The following is a 14,020-nucleotide window of genomic DNA, read 5'->3' as shown; positions in this document are numbered from 1 at the left end:
GTTCCTAAGTAATTCGTCTGTTAATATTTTTTTGAGTGTGTTAGGACGAAAACCCTTAACAAAATACTATTTGAATGTTCTTTTGTGACTATAAATATACCTAATACTCACTTCACTTTTTGTTAAATTTGCTAAAAGAAACTTTTAAAAACTCTTATCTGTTAGTAATAAAAATAAAAAAATAGCGATTATTAAGAAAACGTTTGATTTTATATGAGTGGGTGTTTGAACCCCTTAACCCCTTCCCCCATTGGGTTGTTTGACAACTATTTTAATGTTTTCACTTTTAGTTTTTCAAATGAGTGACTTCTTATTTTAAAAACGTTTTTTATTTTATCGGACATTTAGTTCACTAGCAAATACAGTATTTAAATTCGATAATTCCAAAAAGTTTTAATAAAAATTTTCTGATATAGTGTCTCTATTTCTTATATGCATTTTTCATGCTGCCGAAATAATAATATTAGAGTTTTACTAAGATTTTTTTAAACATCAGAAAGGAGTTTAATTTATTAATCTTCAAGAATATTTGTTTTTTTTGTTCCTACGTCTGGATTATACATGGTTGGAATATGGAGACAAACTAATTTATTTCGATATGTTTACTTCTTTCACGAATCTTGTACTAATTTTTTCGTTAAAAGGTTAATTTATGCATTGGAAAAAGGGTAAATTTTCGTGTTTACATAACTCTGTCCACTACGACAATATTTTCTTTAAAAGTCATGACAAGAAAATTTCAACATTTGTTGGGACAAACACCTTCAGTCATCTTTTCATGACATAAAAAATAAATCAGTATAAGTTCAATAAGTGTAATTTAAAGCTTTTAAGGGTTGTTACTTTTTGTAAGAAATATTTTGAGGATGTAGTTAATTTAGGGTAATTTTCAGATAGACGTGATGGTTGAAAAAATATATTCTATCACACTTTCAGTAAATTATGTATAGTGCTATACGAAAAGGGCAATTCCTATAAGTTCTGTGAACGTTTCGCCATACCTGTATAATATTTGGGATGAAAACTGTTAAAAGGAAATGAAAACAATGGCGTTTTTACTGATAAAGGAGTAATGTTTAAACATGTGTAAACGCGTTACGTACGAAGACGAAATGAAATTCAAATTTCTGATGTATTGAATTAAAACGTTTGCCAGTTGGAAAATGTTTACAGATAAGTAGTTTAAAAAAGGAAATGAAACACATTATCATGATAAACTTTGACTCCAGTCCGCGTAAAGTCCTTTATTCAGTGATTGACAGTTTTCATTCGTGGCTTTGTTTGGATTTGAAAGAGTGCTCGCTGGTATCAGTTTAAAAATGAAATTTGTACGATAAAGTCTGCAGTCTAGACCGCAAACATATCGACATTACGAGTCTTTCCATTGAATGCGCGTGCTAATGGAAAAAAGGAACGTCAAGATAATTCTGCAACATTTAACTCGGCCCTTGCAACATTTGCTCTGATTTGATGTCGTTGTCGTTGATTGTCATTATTGCGTAACAAATACGAAGCAGGGGATGATGATATACGAATGGTAGGTAATAAAACCGCGATCCACGTACTCAAAAGGCTATATTTCTCTCATTATCGCTCTACTACAGAAAATATAAGTAATTATCCGCCATTCAAGTCCAACATCTCAAACTTGAACAATACCCTTTTACTTCTATTCTACATTCCAAACATCTATTGCTGACGAATGTTAAATGGTAATAAAACGATCACAAGCAATTACACATCTGCGGGTGGATGTTAAAGTAAGGCAACGTTTTTTATCCATAATCCGCCAATTAGTTTTTGATATTCCATCAAGAAATAAATTCTATTTTGATTATCGAGTACTTAATACAGTGGATGATCAAAAACAACTCACCGTCTTATAAGTGTCTGATAATGGTACTACAGGCTAGAGCGATGAATTAGTATAACATTTACCTATTTATCTTTTAAGATAAATATATCCACCTGTGTTATGTTTATTTGAATTGTTTTTTATCTGTTTTGTTCAAAAATTATGATAGTAGCTGAACTCAGACGGTTTTATGGTCTTGTTTAGCAGTTATGCGGAGATATGGGCTTATGTGGCTGCAATATTTGCAGCGAGGAGCGAGCCAAATTGACTCCTATTCCGTTTTACGGCACAGGCTGGAAATAGGGTGATTTTGTCAAGTGCCCATGTACCTGTTAGATGTCTCAAAAATCCTAATTAGTTACGTTAGGTTTTTCAAGCCAATTAAGAAATAAATGAGCTGTCCAGGTTTAGGTCTTGGGGATTTCACATTGATTCCTTTTCGGAAAAAGTTTGCTTAAAACAAAGAGTAAAAAGGCCAAATAAGATAGTTGCCATAGAGACAGTGGTGACCTGCTGTGATTGGCCAATGGGAAAGTGTTAGTAGATACGCCCACGGCTAGTGTAGTGTCGACTTGCAATTCATTCTTGACTGATTCGCTAAACGATCACCTCAAGACGAAGATTAACTGCTTCCGTTGTCCAGGGTTACGGAGAGACCTGTATCCACTTATCTCCTTCTTCAAGAATCCGACCGACTGACTCCACAACCCATTCAAATTTGTTGGAATCAGACGTCAATCAAAAAGTACATGCACGTTTCGTTTAATATAGGCACATTAGTTACCTCTTCAATTATTAGATAGGTAGAACGAAGAAATATTGTTCACAATTTGTCTGTATAACCGCATTATCGTGTCCTTGTTTCCTACCAGCGGCGCTGCAGACCATATCTAGCAAGATATTATAATTGTGTTAGGCAGCCAATGTACAGAATGTGTTCACAGCGTAAAAGTAAAATGTTCGGTTTGATTGCCCGATCAGGCGTGCAAGTTAGTAAGCGAGTGAGAAAGACAATGAATTATCATACTCCGTCACCGCAGGATTCATGAGAGATCTATAATAAGTATCTAAGTAATCAAATTCCTTAGAAGTCGTTGATGTCATTAATGCTTTATTGCTATCTTCATAGTTTTGCATGGAGATTGCAGCTCGTAAAATACTTATCTTGTTTATTTCTTAGATGAGCGGTACCTTTTGAAAGAATTCTTTGTTGCAGAGTATCCGCTAACACTATTCCAAAGATTTTCGCGTTGCTAATATTCTGTGTACTTTTTTTCATTTTCAACATGCGATTACTGGTAATAGCATTCGGTTTCTTTAACATCGCTTCTTCTATTACAGCCTGTTACTTATAAGGATATTAAAGAATAAAATTTAATAAAATATAATGGGAAACATGTTGTAAACCAGATAACAAATTGTCAACTACTTTACCGATTGANATTTAGTTGGCTACCTTCCTCGTAGCTAAACAATCTTCTTTTTATTAGATAAGTATGTACACGTATACTCTGTATTTATTTATGTTTATGCAAAATTTTAATTATTTATTATTAGATCATAAATAAAACGACTGCATTATAAAATGTGGCAAATATTAATATAATTAATTCAATTCCTGAGATAAAAATGTTCAGTCTCTCAGAGTCTATGAAAGCGAGACTCGATTCTCCGTCTCTCATCGAGGCTCCCTGGTGTCGCTGAGAGAGACTGTCGAGAGACTGTCAAAAAAAATGTTTAGCGTCTCTGAACGAGAGACTAGACTCGCTCATAGAGGGATCCCCATTTCGTATCCAATCTCTGAACGAGAGACTCGAATCTCTCAATAAGTGGTGACTCGATAGACATGGTTAAAATTTTCTAAGTTTGTTGAAATATGTTGTATTTCAGAGATCCCAGTCTTTCTACGAGAGACTCGAGTCTCTCAATTTTTCAGTTTTATTCATTCAGTCTCTCTGTGAGAGACTCGAATCTCTGAATTAATAATTTTATCGTTCGAGTCTCTCATACAGAGACTGTGAGAGATCCATAAAAACACCTAGACAATAACTGAGAGACGCTCTCAGAGACGCTGAAAGACTCTGAAAGACTGAGAGACTGAAAATTTTTGTCTAGGGATTCTCTTTTGTAGATTTGATTTCTTATAGATTTAATAGGGCGGCTGCTTTATAAGTGCTGTAGAACCTTTCAAGAAAAAAATTATGTATTTTTGCAGCTCAATAAATAATTAGTAAATTTTTTAATATAATAACTAAATTGAAATAGATTAGTAAACTTAATTCATTTCACCACTAGTCGTCTTTGGTTCTGTCTTGCAATTATCACAGATTTTCCGATCGTTTTTAATAGAATTTAGCAAGATGATCAGGTAATAAAATAATTGACACACGTAACTATAAATTTTCTTATATGAGTTACGGTTCTAGTTAATGTGGTATTGGTAATTTCCACCGATTTTCCAAAGACGTATAATATCGCAAGTGATCTGAACATCTCTTTTTTTCATTCCATCAATTAAAAATTCAAATAACACCTAAAAGGGAACCCGGCAGTTTTAGGGAGCAGAGGCTGTTAGTAATTAATTAAAATATTTGCCAAAATAACAAACGACTAAGAACGAGCAGAATGTTGATTATGTAGAAACTTTGCTATTAAAAGTGAGGTGGGAGCAGCTGGTACCGAGTTGCTAAGTGCCATCATTAGAAGTACACCTGAGTCCAAGAAGACTTGACATCATCCCTTTCTTTGTCATCACTTTTCCGCATTTCTTCGAAATAATTTATTTTTATTGGTCATCGTAATTTGTGACACAAATTGTATTTTAATTTAATACATTGCCGACAATAAAAAAAAATAAGAATAATAAATATTCAATGGATACTTACTGTTTTTACGGATTTTTTTACACAATCAAGAAACACAACAGTACAAATTTGTTGAGAAACACTCGATGGATATATTAGTTGTGGTAGAAATATTTAGTAATAAATACAATACAGGTGATTTTTATTTTTATCAGTATGCGTTATATATTTACAAAGTAAACTTTACAAAAAAAATTTTAACATGTACATAATAACATCACTGCACTGTTTGATGTTTTAAAACTTTATTGCAAAATAATTTTCATTAGCCATTATTTGTAGTACGTTAGGGTGAATGATGATGAAAAACATTTTCTAAATAATTTAAACAAGAGAAAACGTTTAAAGTTCGCAGAACAATGGGTGTCTATGTATATTATATAATGTACGCATTGTCACGATTAATCTAAAAAGAAAAACTAATTAGTAAAAGATGTTAATAACGAAAAAACGAATAACAAATTAGGTATCATTTTTGCCCTTCTTTTTTTTTTTTAGATTAACCAAAGTGTCGCTAAAAGCAGAATCGTGACGTATTACGCACATTTAATTTTATTTTTAGAAAAATAAAAAAATCATCTAGATGGTAACAAATTTATCCAGGTGGTAACGAAATCTAATAAAAGTTAAAAGAATAAATAGTATTATGTAAAATATTTTCTTTTTTGGTATATGTATATTATTTTGAACAATAAATTCATTTGTCAACCAAAAATTTTTAATCAAACACAGTATTTAATTAAGTAGTTTGTAACAATAATATTTAACAACTAACAACGATAACATAAATGATGAACACCGGTTAATTTTAATTTACTAAAAACTGTACAATTTCAATATTTACAAAATGTACATTTTCTACAACACGGCGGAGCGAGAAAGAAAAATTACACATAAAACCTAGTGTCTCTATTATTTATTTTTTTAAATACACTATATCTATCAATTATTAATTATTATTACACCAAAAGCATAAAAAACAAATTAAAAGGCTTTTGTCAACTCATGAAATACGGTAAAGAACTCCGCCATTTCTTTTTCTTTCCAATTTCATACAACGTTATCATAAAAATATTATAATGAACAATTTTAAACGTCATAAATTATGATAAAAAGAAAAATGGGCTGTTGTTTAGTATATGAATCACATCTCCTGGAAATAGGGGAGGAAGTGAGCAGTCCAGATATATAAAAATTATTTTGTGAAGATCATTTCCTAATTATTTGGGGGAGAAGGGGTCGAGGAACAGGGGATGCAGATGGAAAACGTAATACCTAAGATGGAAAAAAACTAACACAACCCAACCCAAGCCATCATTAACCTGACCAGATCAAATCTGCAATAGTAAAAATGTTTTTGGAAGTTTCGTCTATTAATAAATTTTTTAATTTTCGGTCTTTCTTCCTAGCGTATCTATTGTAGAAGTTTATATCAACCCCATATAACCCTTGTCCTCCCCCTGACTGAAGGTCCCAGTTTGTGCACCATATTTTCTAAGAAACGATTTTCCCAAAATAATTTTTATTTACATATTTGTACTTTTCGTTACTAAAAAATACAAGGGACTCCATTGGGGATTGTGATCCATACACCTACTACACTTGTGCCAAAAATTGATTATATTAAAGATACCTATAGGAGTGAAAGTTCAGGTTTTGGCAACGACAGCTTGTTTAGTTATTAAATACTCACTTCAGGTCTTCATGTAAGACAAGTATGAGTTATGTATTAGGCCTGCTAGGCACACTGTTCAGTCTATTTTATTTATCAATTCGTATAGGTATTTAAAATAACTAAAAGTGTGGCAATTATCTTCTCATATCATAGATAATTACAGCGTTTATTATTTTTTTTTTGACTAGGATATTCTAGTATAGCTTCAAGTATCACATGTATGGCCAGGAAAATGAGCTTCCCGATAGAAGCATATCTCTAATTAGGGTTTCTATTGGGGTTTTACCTACTAGACGAACAAAAAACAATTGCTCTATAACTGCCGACGATACTGTTCGCAAACTCGGTAGTCTCAGCAGGAGTTTTCCGAACCTCGTTGGCTGATTTGGATACTGAGTACGACAATATTCTTCGAGAGCACACTGAGATTTTTCCTGGAGGGATTCTATATGGGACACATCGCTCAGGCCACATGCATCTGGAAAAAAACGAAACAATTCGAAAATGTCCGAATGAAATAGGTTTTAATATATAAGTATTAGTTGTATTATTTACCATTTGGATAGCTTTTAAATATTAAGTGTAAAATGTGGTAGGATTTAGATGTTTTGAATCGTAAAGAACATTAAATATTTTACGTTCTCTGTAATTTCAAATACGAAATCCATTGATTGAAACTATTGCTTCAAGCAATCGATCTGGCACAATTGATTCGTTGAATTAGTTCTTTTTAGGTATATAGTTCTCATATTATTTTCAAAAATTTTCTACTTATTAAACAACATTTTTATTAAGTATGATGTAATACATACTGAAGTATATTGGCTCTATACTTACGTTAAAACTGTAATAACGGTTTAAAATTGATTCATTAGTAAATCAGAGATATCACTGACGTCATTATAATAAAAATATATTCCACGAGCAATGTGCATGTAGAGCTCATGTGCGATATGTTACGGAAATTTAGAAAAATTAAATATAGACACCTCATATGAGTTGTTAATTTTCAAAATAATAATCATAACAAAATATGCTGATAACTGAAATCAGGTTTTTGTTAGTATAAAATAACCATGATAAAATATTGCATTGTGAAATTGTCAGAAAATTTAAAATTTGCCACTTAATAAGTTATAGATTCTTATTAATAAAATATTAATTGGAAGCAATTGTTTGAAATAAGCAGGGTAGTACTTCATTCATATTATTGTTGGTTAAATATAAAAAAAGAATCTTTACCACTGTTTGAAAAAAAGGATCTTTCTTTGTTCCTATGTCTGGACAACATATTTTTTGAGATATAGAACCAAACTAATTTTTTTCGATATTTTGTACTTTTTTTAAGTAACTTGTACTGTTTTGTTCGTTAAAGGATCAATTAATGCATTGGAGAAAAGTTAAATTCTCTCACAACTATCGACACTATTTTCTTTAAAGGTCATTTTATGCTCACATGTATGATAGAAAATTTCAGCTTTTAAGACAATTATTGTGTCAGTAAATAGAAAAATGTGTGTTTAGAAGAATTATTAAACTGCACTTGTCCCACAATATTTGTGTAATATTTTCAGATGCTGCTACTACATCGCTGTTTAAAAGTCGTAGTAGCTAATTAGAGTAGCATACATCAGACTTATCTTTACGACTTTGAAATAGTTATAAAATTTTAATGCGTTTGAGAGACCATCTTCGGATAAATAATGGATATTTCAGTTTTCTAACTTGGCTCGATGTTACCGAATTTTAAATGCAAATTCACACTTTCTGCGACTTGGCAGTTACGGAATAAATAGGACGATATTAATAATTTAGTTAAAGTTGCAAAAGAACTGGCCAAAAGTAACACTTCTGAAACTACCTCGTATGGAAAATGTGAATAAGCAATTATCAACAAGTTTTGTATGGTTTCGATAGAGAATCGGGATCCATAATTAATGGCAATTGAAACAACAAATCGATTGTTTATTTGACCTCCTGAACCTGGCACATTTAATTTAATCAATTGTGAATAATACATTGTAAGGTAGGTAGATATATGATGTTATGATTTTGTTAAAACCTTATTAGGTGTATCGCTTTGGGTGGTATACAGTTTGACAATATAAATAATGGTTGGGTTAGGATGGGTTTCGTTGGCGTAAATGATATTTGGGGAGGTTCTGTTAGATCCCTCTCTCCCCATCTTGAGCTCACGTAGTTAATGAATATCTTCTAATTAGCTTATACCTCACAGGTTTTTATAATGGTGTCAATCAATTGTTCATTTAATAAAACTAGAATTATAAACGATAATCCTCTTCTTTGAGTATCAAGATCTGTACGACCATCATATCACTTTTTTTACTTATCGACTTCCACAGTTCTCCTACTCATTCCAATACCGTCTCATTTCAAACCTTTTTTCTATCGGAAACTAAAAGTAACTGTTAACGCTGGAAAATTCTGGTGAAGATTAGATAATAGGAAAGCTTCACTGGTAAAATATATATATAATTCCTAACTCAATATTTTCAAATGAAACATTTCTTGTATGTTTGGACAGTACCACTAATTATTAACTGATTTTTCGTTCGGTTAGATGAAGTTTAATGGTTTATGGTTTTCAAAAAGTACTCCATGTTGGAGTTCGGAGTCTCCTCTCCTTTTTTGCCAGTGATCTAGTTAGGTGTAGTTGTGGCGTAAATAAAGTTGTTTGTGGTGAGTATTGCGGTATGTTGTAATTTATAATCGGCAATTTTATGGTTATTCTTAATGGACCGTGTAGAGACGGCACCCATAGGCTCAAGTGTTAATGATTCGACTTAATTGCAAAAGTATGACGATGGAACAATGTTGCAAGTAGTGAGTAATTACATAGCAAGTTTGAGAATGGAATAACATAGATATATATAAGTACATGTATGTATAATTCCGAGTCCGCTACGAGTTAAGTTATTTTTAGAGGAAATTTAATTCAAACAACTTGTACTGAAGAGAATTACGTAATTGTGTAGTATATTTATTGCTATTTCTGACGCAGCTGCTGTTTTTCAACAATAATTACACTTCGTTGTATTTATTAGTACATTCTAAAGAACAAGTAACACTTGCTCTTAATTGTGGCTATTATCTTTCCCCTGTTATCATTCTAATCATTTTATCGACCGCTAAAAGTGCCGTCAGTCTAGAATTATAACCAACAATTTCAGCAAAAAATCTTAACTTCTTGCTTCAATATCACTATCTACCAATAAAATACAGATAATTGTTATATTAACGATGTTTGAAGAATATACGACTTCATAAGGATAGAAAAATTTAATAAAAAATGTTTAGTGCTCTTGTATCTCCAAGTTGGTAAGTCTATGTAAAAGGATTAGAAATAGAAGCAGTAAATTAACCCAAAGCATCATGACCAATAAAAAGTAGAAAAATCCAAGGATCTGTTAATGTTTTTGGGTAAGCCTGTCGTTTTCAAAGAACAGAAGTTAATTCTTAAGCGGAACTATTATATACATATTGTTTAATTTTCATCATCATCATAAGGTCCTCAGTCCCAAGTCTGGTTGGACACGCACCTCCATTCTTTCCTATCCTGAGCTAATCGTTGCATTTCCTTAAAACTAAAACAACCCATATCCTTAACTATTTGCGAACAGTAATCTAATCTAGGTCTACCTCTACCCCTCCTAACTTCCGTTTCTGCCTCGTAATATGTTTGACTAGCCCTTCATGACTTAGAAGGTATCTTACCAATCTATTTCTTATTGACTTCCATAGAGTCCTCTGTTCTCTTATTCTTTCTAATACCTCTTCATTTCTAACCTTCTTTGTCCACGGTATCCTCATGATTCACCACATTTCGATTACTTCTAACCTTTTCTTTACCGCCGCGCCCATCGATCATATTTCGCACCCATTCAGCACCGCGTTTCAAACATACACCTTTAACAATCTTTTTCAAATTTCTAAATTAACTGTTCGCGAGCATAGACGTGACTTCTTTTTATTCTGTTATCCTCTGCATTATGTCCTAACTACTCCTTCCGTCCTGACTTATCTGACTTAAAATTAGCACTTCTTCTAATCTTTCGTCTCCTATCTTTATATTCGCTCTTTCCCTACTTTTTCTTCCCCTGCTTACCAGTATTTTTGTTTTACTTTTATTTATTTTCATACAATACTGTTTTGTCAATACCGCTTCGATTTTATTTAAAGCCATCTCTAACTTCTCATTACTAGATGCTAATACTGCTATATCATCTGCAAATCTAAACATACTAATCTTTTGCCCCTTTATATCTATATTGTTTAATTATAAAAATTAAGCAAAAACTTATGTACTTATGCGAACAGGGTGCGTGTACACGTTTTGTCAAACGATTACATGAATGAGCACTGTACATATATTTATATGTAAATTTGGGCAAGAATTTTTAAATTGTTTGCGCTATTTTTGTCCAAGTATTTCGATGTCGTTCGTACTGAATACTGTTGGGCATTGTTCTTTGAACTTATCAGACATAGCTGACATACGTGTTTAGAGGCAAATGACATTTTAATAGCACCAATCGGTAAAAATAACCGCTAAAATTCTTTATCGGTGATTTGTATTTGACATATTCTGGGCCCTGCATCTCTTAATGTGCACCATCCATAATTAGATGTACCAATTCAAACTAATTTATAGCACTTACTTCAAAAGAAGAGGCTACACTTACAGCCATTATCACTTGTCTAAGAAAGCGTGTTCTTCGTTATTTCTACTGTTAATTACTTCGAAACGATTTAACAAAGGACACAAAATTCCCTTCTATATGAAGTTATTTTTTTTATCCTAATATTCAACTTACGCTAGCATAACAAACTTTTCTCTATTTTCCTTCCATATATACCTTCTGTTATCTTTCCATACATTTTTATTTCCACTTTCAGCCTAATCTTCTCTTTTATAAATCCTCCCAACTCCTTTCCTTTATTCTCTTCCAGCACTATTCCAAAAAAAAATTAGATTTTGTTTTATATTTCTTCCTTTCTTTTATTTTCCAGTTCCATCTTCAATCTCTTTATTTTTTTCTATTGTTTGTTTCCCTACATGCCTTTCTATCTCCAGCTCCTCTAGTACCGTCTACTTTACTTCTGCTTTAGGGTTGTTTTTTCCGATTTAAACTATTCTTTGTTGTATTCCGTCCAATCTTTTCCCCAATTCTTGTAATTTTCCTCCTGAAATTAATCTAGTTTCTGTTCCATGTTTTCCCATCTTTATTTTTCTTTTGCTTTTTTACTTTTCGCTGGTTCTCTTTCTTTATTTCTTGTATTAATTTTCTTAATACATCCATTTTACCATTTTATGCATATTCTGATGCACAATTATTAGCGATTTCCTTGGTGGTTAGTTTGACACTTGTAAAGGAGTATGGCAAATGAAAAGATTCAGGGTGTTTTCGAGGTATTCGTTATTTGAAAATCTGTTATATTTGAGAAGATCGTTAACGATAATGCGGTATGAAAACTAATGTTGTTCATTCAAATAAACGGCGAAAATAGGGGAGTAAATGTCAGTCAATTATGAAAGAACATAAATAAAAACTCCCTCTTTGTGACTGTTCCGTACAGAAATTGGTCATGCTGAGCCAATTTTTTGTAGCCATTCGCGCTGTTCGCCAATATTAAAATTCGCACGATTTCCATAATAATAATGTGCCTCCCTGTGCAACATATTTACTTACAATTAGCCATTAGAGCCGAATGTCCCAAAAATTGATTGCAATACATATATAAAATATTTAGAAGGTTGTTATTAAAAGCTTTATTAATAAATTTAGTTGGGGAAATTGGAAAAGTGCTTCAGCTTATTGTGTTGTGTTCGTCGAGTGTAGAACTTTTGTTAAAAATCTAATTTTGTATATTTGCAATGACAGGAGAATACCGAAAACGAATGAAAAGTATCGGGAAAACTCTTGAGGCTCTGTTGTTATATTTTTCTTTCGACAGCAGTTCGGGAATGCCATAATGAATATTGATTTTTGGTGACTTCTTCGTGGCTTGCAAGTAGGGCTGTGGGCTGAATAGGGGTAGCAGTTTTGTTGTAACAGCCACAGCAAATCTGTGGCTTTTAATTTTTAGGGATGTCGCCCTAAGCAAATGCGTTGAGGAAGGGTGAATAATCTAGCGTGGTAACATTCCGTACTTTTGTTGTTTTTGCTATTCCATTGATATGCTACCACTTCTTCTACTTGATATGTATTTAATTAAGTTTACGCCTTTTCCCACATTTCCGTTCACACAAAAATTTCATGCTCGAGGGGACGAAAAATGTTCGCATAATTTTACTAAAACAACTAATACTTTTTCCATCATTACAACTGAAAATAATAAATTAAAATAAAAAAAAAAACAAACGAAATAAATAATTCAACCCCTCTTTTAAATATATACATTATCAATCCTGATTGGATGAATACATAATGTGATATGCGATTATTTATTTGTTCTCTTGGGTGTATTAATTATGTTTTCGTGATACGTAAAGAAGAAAAAGTGAGGTGGAACTGTATAATAGAATAGTGAATCAGTGACTTGAAATCTTGTGGTCAGCAATGATCACAAGGGCATGAAGTTTGTGGTCATTCCAAATTCAAATCTCTATTTACTTTCAACCGAGAGAAGGCATACAATTCGTTAGGTATGATAAATTCATTGGCGAACTAGCATGCTTGCACGAAAGGCTATTTCGAGAAATACACACTGCCAGTCGTGGAAGATAGAATATTCGAGCGCTTCGAGCGCTGTTTTGTTATCATTCTGTCCCTAGGAAGTTGAAAATGTTTTGGACACATGAGATACTTTGTTCTAGTCTTCTTCAATGACATTCTCCACAAAAGGACAACTCAGAATCGGGACCTGAAATGTACATATCAAGGGGGTATTTTGCAATACGTGTTCAGGAATGTAGCTCCGATAGATAAGAAAATTTTATTCTACTATCATCTACTACTAGCTGAACCCGTCCAAATTTGGCTTATTTTAAACGTCAAAAATATTTAGTACAATTCCTAGTGTATTCGTTATAAAACACAAAATAAAAACCACTAATAGCTTAATAGTCGGAAGAAATTTTATAAAATCTTGGTATTTCAAAGATGAACAGATCGCTCATATACTATTTCAAATCGTTTTTCGACAGTTTTATCTAACGCTCACGAAAAGATTGACAAATAGAAGAGCAAAACCTACGGTATTAAAACTTTATTATACATATAATAATTATTCAAACGTATTTAATTAAATGTTATAGTACAATATCGTTTTGTACCCAAGGATTATGATTATTTTCTAAAAGAGTGAGAAAGGTTAAACGTATTAAAATCCATGAATTATCTTTAATGGTTGGCGTTCTTCATATATGAAGGCAACACTTCATCTCCCTCTGTGACTTTTTATGCCGGAGGGTAAAGGTCAGCAGAGGTTAATTGTAAAATTTTATTGCTCAAAAGGGACATTTACACCCCAACACAAAAGATATAACCTTTAACATGTCTAGAGATGGAATGGCCACTATGGTAATTTGTATTTGACGATATTTTCTATAATAGGCTTCTAAATAACGAAACAAAGAAGTGTTAGTACCAATACGATACTTAT

At 32.2% G+C, this 14,020-nt stretch overlaps 1 protein-coding gene across 2 annotated transcripts in view; it reads right to left on the bottom strand.

Moving 5' to 3' along the window:
- Positions 1 to 6,566: 6,566 nt before the first annotated feature.
- LOC108735254 (steroid receptor seven-up, isoforms B/C) overlaps positions 6,567 to 14,020 on the bottom strand; it is a 32,742-nt gene continuing 25,288 nt past the window's right edge. For both annotated transcript variants that reach the window (XM_018467128.1, XM_018467130.1), the window contains exon 6: positions 6,567 to 6,872. In XM_018467128.1, the coding sequence (XP_018322630.1) occupies positions 6,607 to 6,872 (266 nt within the window). In that variant the 3' untranslated portion in view covers positions 6,567 to 6,606. The remainder of the gene's footprint in view (positions 6,873 to 14,020) is intronic.

Source organism: Agrilus planipennis, unplaced genomic scaffold (genome assembly GCF_000699045.2).
Source record: "Agrilus planipennis isolate EAB-ADULT unplaced genomic scaffold, Apla_2.0 scaffold15, whole genome shotgun sequence".
Taxonomy (NCBI): Eukaryota; Metazoa; Arthropoda; class Insecta; order Coleoptera; family Buprestidae; genus Agrilus; species Agrilus planipennis.
This window is presented reverse-complemented; position numbering and strand designations above follow the sequence as displayed.